Source organism: Carettochelys insculpta, chromosome 18, assembly GCF_033958435.1.
Source record: "Carettochelys insculpta isolate YL-2023 chromosome 18, ASM3395843v1, whole genome shotgun sequence".
NCBI classification, from domain to species: domain Eukaryota; kingdom Metazoa; phylum Chordata; order Testudines; family Carettochelyidae; genus Carettochelys; species Carettochelys insculpta.
This window is the reverse complement of record NC_134154.1, coordinates 29542524-29556530: the sequence shown is the minus strand read 5'-3', so window position 1 is coordinate 29556530 and position 14007 is coordinate 29542524. Positions and strand designations below refer to the sequence as shown.

The 14007-nt window shown below is 58.2% G+C and overlaps 1 protein-coding gene across 2 annotated transcripts in view; it reads right to left on the bottom strand.

Moving 5' to 3' along the window:
- Positions 1–10141: 10141 nt before the first annotated feature.
- Positions 10142–14007, bottom strand: part of FAM222A (family with sequence similarity 222 member A) — a 92964-nt gene continuing 89098 nt past the window's right edge. For both annotated transcript variants that reach the window (XM_075012569.1, XM_075012570.1), the window contains exon 3: positions 10142–13172. In XM_075012569.1, coding sequence (XP_074868670.1) covers positions 11929–13172 — 1244 coding nt within the window. In that variant the 3' untranslated portion in view covers positions 10142–11928. The remainder of the gene's footprint in view (positions 13173–14007) is intronic.

Below are 14007 nucleotides of genomic sequence, written 5' to 3'. Positions count from 1 at the left end.
TGACAGTCCTCTGGGGCTGCAGATTGCCTGGTGGGGGCAGGAAAAGGGAAGTGCCCCCTTGCATGGGCAGAGAGCAACTGCAGGGGCTGAGCTCACCCCTTCCCGGCCGGCAGCACCTCCTGTCTGACCTTCCCACTGCCCGCAGCAGGTCTTCAGAGGGTGCCTGCTGGTGCCCTGCCTGCAGCAGTGCTCTCCCCCCATCGCCAGCAGGGCAGCTCCAGCAGTGGGCGGGGGACAAGGGGCAAAGGCTGGGGGTGGACACCTCGGGATCAGCGGTCGGCAACCTCCTTCTGCTCTGCACTGGGCATGCTGCTGCCGCGGCGGGGCAGGGAAGGGAAGGCCCTGCTCAGTGTTAGAGCACAGGGCAAGGAGCCCCTGGGCTCTCCTCTAGGCTCGGACTCCTCGAGGCCCTTGGGGAAGTGGGGTTCAGTCTTCCCATCTGTGAAGGGGGGCTCAGTCCTCCCTGGGACGTGAGTGCGGCTCTGGGCCTCACACGCAGACAGCACGGAGGGGAGGGGGCTGCTTGCTCTTCTGTGGCCATGCAGCCCTGGAGAACGGGGACTGCCCTCCACAGCAGCCATGTGCAGAATGAGTTTTATGTGCCTGGAGCCTGTGCACCACTAGCAGACAAGCCTCACTGTGGGCGCGCTGCTGATCAGCTGGGCAGCGCCCAAGGCGCTCCTGGATGGCTGCACGAGCGCTCAGCTTACAGGGAACGCTGCCCAGCAGCCAGGCTGGGGGAGGCCTGATGCCAGCTCCCTGCCAGCTGAAAGCAAGCGTCTTGTGCACGTTTTCTCCTCAGTCCCCCTGGCTTGCAGCCTCGTGTTCTTCTCCAGCGCGCAAGCCTCCAACAGCGCAGCCCCTCGCCGCCGGCTTTGCAGCGGGGCAGATCGCAGAGGCTGGGACAGAAGGACGTGAGCAGCTCTCGGCTCCTGCCACGCAGGTATCTCAGCGCGAGACGCACGACAAACCCCCTCAGCGGCTTCCCGGAGGGGCTGGGTCGCGTGGGGCACGGAGCTGGCTGACAGCGCGCTGGTCCCGTCCCCTTCCTTCGCTCCCACGTACCCTCTGGCGTGCGTTTCCAGTGTGCTCACACTGCGGGCGCGATCCCACCCCATCACGAGGGAAGCCTTGGTCCCCTTCGCAGGCGCCGGGCAGGGCCCCTCCCTTTCCCTGGAGCGTCAGGGGGCCTGCCTGGCTCGGCCCGCGCACTGCCGGCAGCCCAGGAAGGATGGGGGCAGCAGACTGATCCATTTGGCTGGGCCGGCTGCTCCCCGTCAGCTTTGATCACCACCACTGCACTTTCCTATGGCTCATTAGCGGCCGGGGACGGGCGGAAGAGGAGCAGAACTCCAGGGAGGGAAAATCCAGCAAGCGTCAGGGGGTGCCCAGGCCACAGCCGTGCAGGCGACATTTCTCCTCATCTTGCGGGTGAAGAAGGGGCCAGCGGACTGGGGCCCAGGCCCGTGACCTGCAGCCAGCGCCCCACGCTGCGTGCCCAGCCTCCACGGCCCGCAGAGACCTGTGACCGCACCTGAAGCGCTCTCCTTCTGAGGGCACTTGGTGCTCTACAGCCCGGCCCTGCCCCAGAGCTGCTCAGCACAGAGCAGAAGGTAACGGCTTTCCTGCCCCAGCTGGAGCTCTTCAGCTGCCTGCAGTGCGGCCCTCTGGAGAGTTGGCGCCTGGGGGTCTGGGAGAGGAGGCCCCCACGGCACTGCAGCCCCTCGGAGGGAAAGGCGACGTGCTGGCTGAGGGGTCAGCCCAGGCAGGGCAGCAGGCAGCTAATCCCAGAATGGAGGGTGACATGAAGGAATGGGCCCGGCTGCTGATTTTCATCAGAGCAGCAGAGCCGGTGAGCTGAGTAACCCAGCCCTGCCCCCTGCTTGCCCCAGCACCACGCCGCCCTTCTGCAATCTGGAAGGGCTTGAGGGTCGCAAGGGGATCCAGGCTGGGCAGTGGTAGTTCCCGGTGGTGTCAGATGGCAGAACAAGGAGCAATGGGCTGAAGTTGAAGAGGGAGAGGTGTAGGTTAGGTATTAGGAAAAACTACTTCTCCAGGCGGGTGGTGAAGCATTGGAACGCGTTGCCTGGAGAGGTGGTGGATTCTCCGTCCCTTGAGGTTTTTAACTCCCGGCTGGACAAGGTCCTGGCTGGGATGACTTAGTGGGGGGTTGATCCTGCTTGAAGCAGGGGGCTGGGCTAGATCACATCCTGAGGTCCCTTTCAGCCCTGTGATTCTGGGCATCCCATAGCCTGCCTGGGGATCCCTTGCAGGCCTGTGTCTCCGAGGGGCTGGACATTCCACTCCGCTACAGTGTGATGCTGCTGCAAAACAAGCAGACGTGACCTGGGATGTGCTAACAGGAGCATGGTGAGCAAGGCACAAGACGCCGTCCTTCCACTCCACTCTGTGCCGACTAGGCCGCAACCGGAGCGCCGGGTCCGGCTCTGGCCCCACGTTCCAGGAAAGGGGGAGAAATTGGAGGGGCCCAGAGAAAAGCAACTGAAAAACGACTGAAGTTGTAGAACACGCGGCCTATGAGAGAAGATTAGGAGAGATCGAAGCTGGCGTCTTCAGCGGGGAAGAACTAGGAGAAGGACGTGGCGACCCACGGCTCATTTGGGGCTTCTCCTCAGGCCCCTTTTCTCTATGCTAAATGTGTGTAAATGCCCCTGGACGAGCATGCTGGGACCCGACTGTGCCAAGTATAACCTCTGCTAACAACCCCCCAGCGTTTTCCAATGCCTGGCGTGGTTTGAAACGGGTCCATGTTCGCAAACGCAACCCGCCCGCCGCGTGGGACAGGCTGCTGGCCCAGGAGAAGCCTGACTCTCTGACTGACGCACAGTGGCACTGTCCGTATAATGCAAAGCTCTGGAGTGCTGGGTTGATGTGAGACTCACTCTTTGGGAGGCCAAGGACACACGGTTGCACGACAGCCCACCTTATTTACCGAACAGGTAGGGACTCGGCCGGGAGGCCAAAAGAGGTGAGGAGACGTGCTCTGTGCTGGGTGAAAATCATCCTCTCTCTCACCTCCACCCCAGCACATCCCCAGGGAAACGAAGCCAAAACCTATCCACTCACACTTGTGTTCCTCAGCTCTCGGACTGGCCAGGCAGTCCCGTTAGCCTCGGAAAGGCGAGGCTCGCTCACGCTAGTGAGTGGTGAATCACGTCGTAGGTTATATCGTACAATCTGTCCACAGGCCAATTCCCATTCCACTCACCGCAGGAAGTGACAAACTCGTCAGCCTGAGCCATGTTCATTTCTGCATGGTTCTAGTGACGCAGCTCAGGCAGGAGGATAAAAGCAACACGCCCTGAACGGCGAATGATCACACCTCTGTGCTAACAGTAACCGGCAGGGCACACGAACAGCATCGCTGTGGAAACCCATGTAGCCAGGGTGTGACATGTTCAGCTCCAAGACAACAAGCTTATTCCAGCAGCCAGCTCCCCCCCACACACTCTCTCCTCTCTCTCACACACACACACACACTTCAACGGAACAGCCACAAGTTTGCCAGCTCCCCTTTTGAAGGCACAAATGTGCTGCATCGTCACATTTCTTTTAACGCAGCGTCTCTTTAATAACAAAGATCTAAGCAAAGATTTTCCACCAGACAATTTAATTTTAACATGCCAGGCAGGCAGTTTTGTTCCCTTTCCCCCTCCAAGTAGCATTAACCTCTGTGAAATTTTTCTTTTGTCCCAATTTCTCTTTGTTCCCTTGATTGGCTGTCATGCCAGTTACACTGCATATGACTGAGCGTTCCCCTCCTAGCATGCAATAAATATCAGGCAAAACATGTTGTTTGCCGGTACGGAAGGGAACAAATAAGACAAATGTCATTGTTTTGCCATTCCAGAAGGAACATTCTGCAATCACTGTCGGCAACGGGGCGCTAGCAGATTGCCTGTGAGGAGGCAGAGAAAGCTGCTCTTTTATCCTTTGCCCCTCTCAAACCTGGTTTTGGTGTCTAAGACCAGGAAACCGCTCTTGTGCCTAGCAAGCTGGGCCCCTGGGCCACAACTGGGGGAGGTAGCCACTATGACAATACAGGGTGAACCTCTCTAATCTGCAGTGCTCTCATCTGGCAGCATCCATAGTCCAGCATGATTTTAATTAGCCAGATAGCTGCTTATCATGGGGTTTGACCAAGCTTCCAGCGCTCCCATAACGGTTGTTTCCAGCCACCAGTCCTGGCTCTCGGTGTTCTGTGCTGTAATTTACCCCTAAATGCCTTCCAAGAACCCAGTCAGCAGCGGAAGTGTTGGTAACATGCTAGACAATAGCAGCCACCTGTGATCCAGCAAATTCTCTCGTTCGGCACTGGTCAGGTGCCGAGGGCGCTGCACTAGAGAGGTTCAACCTGTATAAAGCATGGAACTGACCAGTCTAAAGTGGAATGCAATGAAATAGTGCCCATCATGCAAAGGGATAACAAAATAGGCACAGGATTTCACTGGTTTTCCTGGGGGGCGTTTAACTGGAGACGGTGAGTTAAGCATCTAGCGATACTCCGCTGGAACGTTCGCCAGGAAGGCGGAGTGCCAAACGGATCCTGGTCTCAGTGACAGGCAAGAGACAATAGATGCGAAGGCAACTTGGGCCTTGTCTACATTAGTGCTTCTGGGCAGGGAGGACACAAATGCTCCAAAGCATGACAAAATACTCCGCCAAGCAACGTGAGTTTTGCTGGCACACGCGCTTGCGTGCAGGGCGCTGCGTTGCTGGGAGATGCAAGTCCATGGCTCATTGTTAGCAAGGAAACAGGAGGGCTCTGGCCCCTCAGTCTACTGTCTCCCCATGAGTGCTCTCATTGTGGCCCGGCTGTCGGTACAGAGAACCTGGCAGTCCATGTATTCATTTTATTTGTGCCAAGAGCTCCATGAAATTAAAAGGGGGCTGGCCTTGAGGCCTGACCCGCCACACACAAAGGTTTGCTCTGCTTCAGCCCCAGTTATAAACCACGGCAGAGACCCTCATTTCCCAGAGAAGCTAAGCGCAGTCCAGTGGGAAGGAGGACCTGTAGGGACGCCAGAGAAGGGTTCGTCCAAAAGCTGATCAGTTAAACAAAAAAATAACCAGGCTCTGGCGGTCTCGGAGCTGCCTTGAAAACAACCCAACCCCCACGGCAAAGCTTTGGCCAACAGGAAACAGACTTCAAAACTAATCGCGTGGTGGGAAATGAATGCAAATGGATTTTCACAGCACTGTGCTCCTCCCTGGAGCTTCGGTTACCAGTGCATTCGGCAGAACCTGGTCTAAGCTGGGGCCTTTTCCAGCTGTGGAGCTCCACCAGGACGAGCCGTGTCACGAGTCCCAGCAGAGGCAGGCTGCAGCCACGTCTTAAAGCACTGGATTGATTACACCTGCTCTAAGGAGGGGGTGAGGACACGTGAGCAGCCTGTTTATACCACAGCCCCCGGGGTCACCAGCACAGACGGCCTGGCGTTGGAAACAGCAGGAGCCTTCTTGCAAAATATCCCCAGCACAGAGAAGGCTGAATTGATTCACTGGGTCTCCTAGCAGCAGCATTTCTGCTAGGATCATTTCACACCTACCCTCACCAGCTCCTGTTAGCCTAATTAAATTACCTGGCCTGCTACTCAAAGAGCGAGTGAGCGCGTGACAGAGGCCTAGAGGGCTACTAACTTTTGACAATGCAGAAAGCCCCATCTTCTTTAAAGGCTCTTGCCCTTTTCTAACAGCCTTTGACTGGGCTGAAACTGATCAGCCTCTTTCCAACCTGATGCTCCTGCCGGCCCCCAGGAGCCGGCCAGCCCGGCTCTAACTCTGCCTGAGCGTTTCAGTAGAGAGGGGCCTTCGCTGGCTCCTGAGCATGTGAATTCCACTTCTTCAGCCCATGGAATCCATGCAGAGAGCTTTCCTTGAGACAGGTCAATGTTTCTCGCCTTGTGTTCTGAATGGCTCAGGACCAGACCGGACTGGACCGCGCACTCCTCACTTATAGCGGTTTCACGTTCCCGCCAGCTCCGACGGGCGCATTACAGACATGCATTTATCATCCATAGATCACATTGGCCATTGGTCACGTAGTGCTGAGAGGCAAAAGGCAGATCTACTCTCTCGAAGCACGATCCCTGTCGCTGCTGATGCACCTGCGTAACTTTATTCACGTGAACAGTCCCGCGGATGCCTCGGCTGGAGGCGTGGGTGGAGTGGCACATGCTTGGAGTGGGGCCAGGGAGAGGAGAGGAATCCAGGGGCTGAGAACCAGCGCGTGGCCGGTGCAGAGAAGCAGCTGTGTGGCACAGCGGGGCGGGAGGTGGTGGCGGCGGCATTCTGCCAACCAAACTCAGCTGGTGGAAATCAACAGGAAGAAGCTGATCTCACACCCCCCAGCAGTGAGCTGCTGCCTCCCCGCTCCAGCCACTCTTCAAGCAGACCTTGAAAGGCTGGCGTTAGGAATGGGCAGGCCTGGGGAGAAGCCGGCCAGTGCCGCAGAGAGGGACCCACAGGGGTCTGGGAGCCAGAGGCCACTTGAAGCAAGGGGCACCTCGGATGCCCTTCTAGGGGGCTTCCCAGTTGGACAGCAGCTTGCCCCCAGCCGCTGCGGGGAAGCTGGTGGCTAGGGGAGGCCAAGGCCTTATTTCCATTGACTGTCTCCAGGAGGCTGGGGCAGGTCTGTGGGTACCTGGTCACTGCTGGCTGGGACGGGACACAGCTGGAAGGATGAGCAGCAGCAAAATCTTCAAAGCACAGGGTGGGGCCTGCAACAGGCAGTGTGTCTGACAAGCAGGGGGTGTGCTGGGCCTGGCTCCGGTCGGCTAGGGTCCCCACGCCCTAGGAGAAAGACCACCATCCCCTTTGCTGCAAACAGCCAGGGATGTGGGGGCTGCTGCTCTGCTTCCAGGTTACATCCACTGCTTTCCGGGAATCTGCTCGGCCAGGGGGTTTATTCTTAGCTGCTTTTAGACACAGCTTGCCGCCAGCAGAGGGAATCAAAGCCTGCGTCCCACGGCTCCCTCCTCCCTGCCGCATGCACCAGGGAGAAGCAAATGGAGGCACTTTGGCAGAACGCAAACTAGGGCTGTGGCAAGAACCCTTTTCCCTGGACCCAGCAAAGGCATCAGTGGGGTCTGCATAGGAATCGTAAGGACTGAGCTTCCGGTGCTGGAAATTCTCTCACAGGCTGTGCTGAAAACACTGTTCTCCCACGGTCCCCACCCGAACCGAGGCCTCAAATGCACGGCGGCCCCGTTTGCTAAGCCCTGACCCCGCCAGGCCAAACCTCATTTGGTTAACAAAACAGCAGGAACAAGATGTGAAATATGGACCCGACCCGTGTTTTTTTTTTTCTCCAGGATTTCCTGTGTATATTGTGCAGACTCACAACCAAATCCTCCCTCGGCCGCCTTGCTGAATTTCTGTCCTTGAATGAGAGCCAGGCTCAATACATAAACCTCCAACCATTCGGCGCAATCAGCATTTTGATGAGGCTATTTCTTTCCCATTACTGGGTGCCGGGAAGAACAAAGCCGCCTCTTTCCGCGGGGCGAGCAAGTGAAAACAAAATTCCTTTCAGATTGTTGATCAGATGCTGTCCACAAATGGACACGCAGGCCGCCGCGTGTTTGTTTAAGCATTAAAGCCTTTCTGCCGGGCCGTGGGCTCAGATAATGGAGCACCATATGTCGCACTGTCTCAACAGCTGAGGGAGACAAGGGGCTGAGTGAGAGTAGCCCGGAGTTGAAATCTATTTGGAATTTAATTCTATTATGCTAATGCAGGCGGCTCATTGTTTGGGCCAGGAATCCGCTGAACTGCTCGGGCGGTGAGGGGTCACCGAGGGGGGTGGGGGGGTGGGTGGGCCGGTACTGGGAGATGGGGGCGGGGATCAGCAGAGACAGTGGATTCACAAATAGCGGGGCGCCTGCCTTCCCTCGGACACAACCAAAGCCCCCTCTGCTCCCCCCCAGCAGGCGATAACGTGGGAAACCCTGGGGCTTTGCAGGAAAAGGAGAGAAAGGCGTAGGGCTGGTTTCTCCGCAGGGGCAGTTTTAGGCAGGGCCCCTTGGGCGCCGGACTGCGGGGGTACTGAGAGGGGAGCACACAGCCTGCTCAGCAGGAGGGGCTCTAGCCTGCCAAGCCAAGTGCCTCCCCACAGCAGCTGAGACTTGCCCCAGCTCCCAGCGGTCCTAGGTGCCACGCCGAGGCTGTGAACAGAACCGCCCAGGGAGACTTCCACTTCCAGCCAGCCCAAGCAGCTGTCTCCCCATCAGCCATGCTCCCAGGAACCGGGCAGGGGCCTGCAAACCTCCCTGCTCAGGCGGGGTCCAACCAAACCCATCCCCGCCCCACCAGAAGATGGGGAACAACCCCAGCCTGCAAGGGGGGAAAGCCACTGCCAGCTCCAGCCTGAGGACCCGCACTGAAATCCCAGCCTCCGTGCGAGCCCAGGCCACGCTCACATCCTCCCACACCCCACGGAGAGGGCTGGGCAGCCCCGTGCTTCCTGCTGCATGGCCCCAGCCACTGCCACCTTCCAGCCTCTTGCTCGCTGCACGTGCTTCCCGACAGCCGGGTGTCTGGCCGCGAGCACTGGGAGAAGCGTTAGGCGCAGGGTACGTGCGTGCGACCTGCTCTGGGTAATGCGCCGGTTTCGGGGAGAGACAGAGGCGGGAGCCAGGGCTGGATTACCGGCTCATGCGCATTAGACATTTATTTACAGCCCTTTGCCCTGGCGCCCGAGCACCCTCCGAGTCTGAGCGGCTGCCAGGGCAAAGACCCCTGGGGGCACAACACAGTGCTCCTGGTGCTAAGACAGTCACAAGACAAGCAGCAGCCGGCTCTCTTCCACGGCAGTCAGGTCCTGTCCTGATGCCTGGGCAACGTGGCAGCCCCCAGGCCAAACTGGCTTAAGCCGGCCCCCAGCCCATTCAGCTGCTCCAGCTGCGCCTGTGGCCAATCAATGGAGGCACCAGCAGCTAACAGCAGGCTGGGGTGGCACTGCCTGTCCTGACACCTCCTTACCTGCACTGCCCTTCGCTGTTCCCGCCAAAAGCCGCACTCCCTCCCCACCCTACCCTGCCGGTTGCGATGGCTTTTGTGCCGCCTTCCAGGGGCGTTCCTCGGCAAGTCCAAATGCCTGATGAGCACCCAGGAGCACCACATCTACGCTGGAATCCGGCCGGGGGAGGGCGTCAGGAGCGAGACACGGCTCAGCCTGAAAATGCCAACAAAGCGAAGCAAGGGCACCCGCGTGCGCTGCTCACAGCTGCTAGCTGGGGTATTTCAGGGGCGCAGACATGCACAGAGGGAGGGACCGACTCTGCTGAGCCAGTGGGAGAACTGGCCCTACAGTATGCGCCCACTAATCTTTTCCCTCTGGGTGCGGAATAATTTTTATGAGCACAGAGGCACGCAAGACAACAAACCCAGCTGGGGGTGCTCAGCCGGGCAGCACTGGAATCTCTCCTTGGCTGCTGCATAAGCGCTCAGCTCACAGGAAACCCTGCCCAGGGGCCTCTGCAAACCCCAGCAGCCCTGCACGGGCAGCCATGCAGGAGAGGAGCCAAGGGCGTGCCCATTACGGGTATAGCCGTCTGAACACTGGCTGGTCCCGTGGCTCGCCGGCACTGGAAGGAGAAACAGGTCACTAGACAATGTACCGGGGCATGACACAAATGAGCCCAGGAGCCGAGATCCCTACGGTTCCTGCCACTTGTTCCAACTCTGCAGAGATCTGGGGTTAGCACGACTCCCTGAGGCCTGTAGGGCTCGTCAGAGAGTGTTATCAGCCAGTTAGGACGCAGCGGGGCAGTAACTGTACCCAGCGTAGCTGTGCAGCCAAGGCCGATGGGGCTGGGGATAGTCAAACTTGCCTTTTACATTGCCCATGACTTTTCCTTTCTGCTGGGAATTACCTGCTGTGCTACAGACGCCAGCACTCGAGCTGCAGGGCTGTATCACACGTCTCCCCAGCTCCCCGCATCAGGAAATCGCTTCTCCTACTGGCCAGGAGCACCAGAATCCTGAGTGCGCAGCCTTCAGGGCTCGGGAATCTTTGCCGACGCTCTTCATCAGTCCTGCCCCCCGGCCCCTGTGCGCAGGCTGAAATGATCCAGAAGCGGCCGCGGCCAGCAAACAAAATCCAGAGCACACAGCCGATGATAGCCTGGTTTTACTTTGGGAAAACAACATTCGGACACACAGCTTGTGGGTTTGGTTTGGTTTTTTTTTCCCGTTTTCTCTCATTTTTAAAACAATATAGTGCAGCCAGCACTTCTCACAGTAGAATATAATGGTCAATTTTAGTATAAAAAAAACATTCTCAGAGATTTGTAAATGCACTTAGTGCTTGAACAGGCCTTTAAGGATACAGTACCTCTTTTCTGAGCACAATCACGTGGGTTTCGTTGGGGTTTTTTCCTTTAAGCATCAAAAAACTTTGTATTTTCTGTAATGTAGAACTGGTTTAAATGAATAGCTCTATTAAACACATAATTACACATACTGAATAACAGACCATAATGAACATTTTTGAACTGTGTGAAAAAGAAAACCGAGTATGCAAATTACAACCTGGTACAATGGCTAGATGCATTAATGGGATTCTGCTTCTCATCACCTGCAAGTTGCCTCTACAACAGAAAAAAGGTATAACTGACAGAAAAAAAAAATACCTGGGAAATCTTAGAATTCAGAAGGTTCCTGTGACTGGACCTGAGGGTGGTGGAGATGGACCACTCCTCTGAGCAGGCTTCCCAGAGCCTGGAGACACCATACGGGCTCCCTGTTCATCTCATCTGCACGTAATAAACTGCTTGTTGGGTGCTCAGGGAGATTTTCATTTGTGCACGGCTCAATCAGCCGCTTGCGAGGGAAGAGGGGAGGGAGATGACAAGCTCTTTGATTTGGGATGGAGCGTGGGGTGGTCTGTTAAGCGGGTGCGGATTCTTTTACAAAATGAAACATGGGTCCTGCCTCAGATCTGTCAGAGGCCGAGTCCCATTTCGCCCCCGTCCTCTCACACTCTGTCATGGGGGGGAGGGGGGGGGCAAGGGAAACTCTTGCAAAACAATGAGGAGGGTAAAAGATCCTTAACCTTGTGCCCTTTTTGCTCACACAGGTCCCTGGCTCCTTAGGTTAACGTTGCTCTCCCCTCATCCCGGGGGGACAACTGGGCAAGGAAACCTTTTCAGTGAGAAAGCCCCCAAACCGTATGATTTCATGAAAGGAACAGACAAGGCCCTAGGAAAGGGCAGGGAGCGGAGGAGGGCAGACTATAGCAGCCAACACATCAATGTACAGTATAGGTAACTAAAAAAATCTGTTCAAGTTTTCAAGTGTTTTTCTTTTCCTTAAATAGCCTCCAGACTGTCCCCATTTATTAGCTTTACTCAAAGCAGTGCAAGTTATGGACTTCAACTAGGAATTAGGCATTAGCTCTTTCTGGTCATGGCCCAGCTGGAATGGCAGGGAGTTACTGGGGGTGGTTAGAGCTCTTCTTTTACTTACACCTCCAACGGGACTTGGCGCAGGCTAGAATTTGGGGTGCTCCCACATGCCACTCCGCCCAGCACACACGCGTGTACACGTGTTCACACACACGCACACGCACACACGCACACGCACACACAGAGCAAAACCTTCTCTCTCTGGATAGCAGCAATTTGTACCGACTCCCCGTTGGCGCTGGCGGAAAGGGAACGGCTGGGTCAGAGCTCCAGGAAGAAGCCTTCCCTCGGCAGTGGCTTCCAGCGGGTTTCAGGTGTATCCAGTCCAAGGACCCCAATTCATTCCAGAGTCTTTGGGGCCCCCCCCAGCCCCCTTCGTTAACCAACCCCCGCCTCCCAGCCCTGGCTTCGCGTGGCCGCGGCCCCTGGGGTACTGGAGAGGAGCGGTGCCTGTTGAGTCCCCGCCGGGGGCCGGTGTTCGCACAGCCGCCCCAGGCTCTTATCTGTAGACGGGCAGGCGGATGTGGGCGTGCTGATGGTCCAAGAGCCGCGGCACAGACACGGTCTCGTAACCCTTCCCCAGCATCTGCTCTTTGATGCAGGGCGGATGGATGTCGTTGATGAGATACTCCAGCGACTGGAGGCTGCTGCTGAGGATGGAGGTGTTGCAGAGCGTCTTGCTGGACAGTGCGTCAGAGGGGGGCAGGCCAAGCTCCCGGGCCCCGTTGGCGAGCTCCTGGGGGTTGTAACAGTCGCTGTTGGGGGTGACCAAGATGCTGTTCCACGGGGGGGCGAAGTACTGGCCCACTGCGAAGTTGCCGTGGGCGCCCATGCAGTTCAAAGGGGAGGAACTCACCTTCTCCACCGCCCCCGGCAGGGCATAGGGGCGCGAGACCCCAGCGCACGTCTCGGGGGACTTGCTGACGGCTCCCCCACCGCCGCTGCCCCCGCTGTACATTCGCAGCTGCTGCTGTTTCTGCTGCCAGAGGAGGTAATCCATGCCGTCCGGGTAGAGGCCCGCCTTGGGGCCCACGGCAACAGCTGGGTTGGCACCGACGGCGAGCTCGGCCCCTTTGCGGCAGTCGGGCAGGATGGCACCGGCATAAGCCACAGCTGCGCCTGCCGCCGCCATGCCAGCAAAGCCACCGGCCGCGCCGTGCTTGGCCGGGCTGGGGTGGGTCACCACCACCCCTTGGCAGGCCTGTTGGGAGCCCTGGGCCTGGCACTGCTGATTGAGCTGGTAAATGATGCTCTGGATAGAGGGCAAGTTGGACTGCTGCAGGGTCAGGCTGCGGCCAGCCAGCGGGAGCACCGAGGTCGCCACCGTCACGTTCGTGGGCACCGGGGCCTCCAGCTGCTTCTGAGAACCGTGATAATTCACCTGCCCGGCGCACGAGGGGCCAGGAGCTAAAGTGCTTGACACCGGGTAGGGGGCGGTGGCCACCTGCGCTGGGGACATCTTAGTCCGCTTACCCTCCGAGTTCTTCACGATGCTTTTGCTGGAGGCCTTCACGATGGCCAGGAGGCCCTGGTAGCCGGTGGAGTGCACAGGGTAGGGGCTGTAGCGCTGCCCGGTCGTGTCGTACCCATTGATCGTCCGGTTAAGGTGCTTGTGCTGGGGGACCCTGATGTTGGTGGGAAAGATCTTGACCGTTAGGGGGTTGTTGGCGACCTTCTGTGCATAGGCGTCCAGTTCGGCCGGGCTGGGGTAGCGTGGGGAATGCATGGAGGCCAGCGTTTCACCTGCGGAACACAAGCCAGGGCAGAGCGTTAGACTCGGGAAGGAACAGCGCTGAAGCGTACGCAACGAGGCGCGCTGGCGGGGAGCAGAGGTGGGAGCCAGGATGGGCAGCGAGAAGGCCTGGGCGGGGTTCCTGGCTGCAAGGGCAGGATGCAGACTAAGGGATGGAATTACAAAATAAAAAACAAGGAACCAGGACTCTTGGGTCCCGCTCCCAGCTCAGGGAGGGGGACGTGGCTGGAGTCAGGGACTGGAAGCTCAGACTCATCCGAAGCAATGTTATGTGCAACAAGGCGTGTGCGGGTGTGCACCCCAGTAGAAACACATGCTGCCGGCTGTGGGTGCCGTTATCAGTGGGCGGCACCCGAATCACCCCTGGGCGGCCACCCAGGTGCTCAGCTTACAGCAAACGCTGCTGCTGGCTCCCTGGCAGTTACCTCTCCTGGCAGTAACCCCCCCCACCCCGCGCCAGCCCCAGGAAATGAGGCCTGAACCGCCTGGTCTCCCAGGGGCTGCGAGGTGTCCCGCTACCTGTGGTTTAGTAAGGGGCTTGAAGCCAAGGGAACCGGCCTGTGCTCAGGGATCCCTTCATTTCTGCTGCACACCCTGACGCCCCGGGGCCCATTCCACCAGCAGCAGCCATGGGACAAGGCCCTTGGCAGTGCAGCCTTCCCCAGAGGCAAAGGAGCCTCCTCTCCTCATTGGCGAGTGCCCGCTGCTGGCACTGGGCCGGATCTCCCAGCCCCTGCAGGGACTCCCCATGCCAACCAGTGCAGCTGGAGAGCGGCTGCCCATCCCGTTTCCCACGCTCCCTGTACGCGGCCAGCTGGGCGTTAT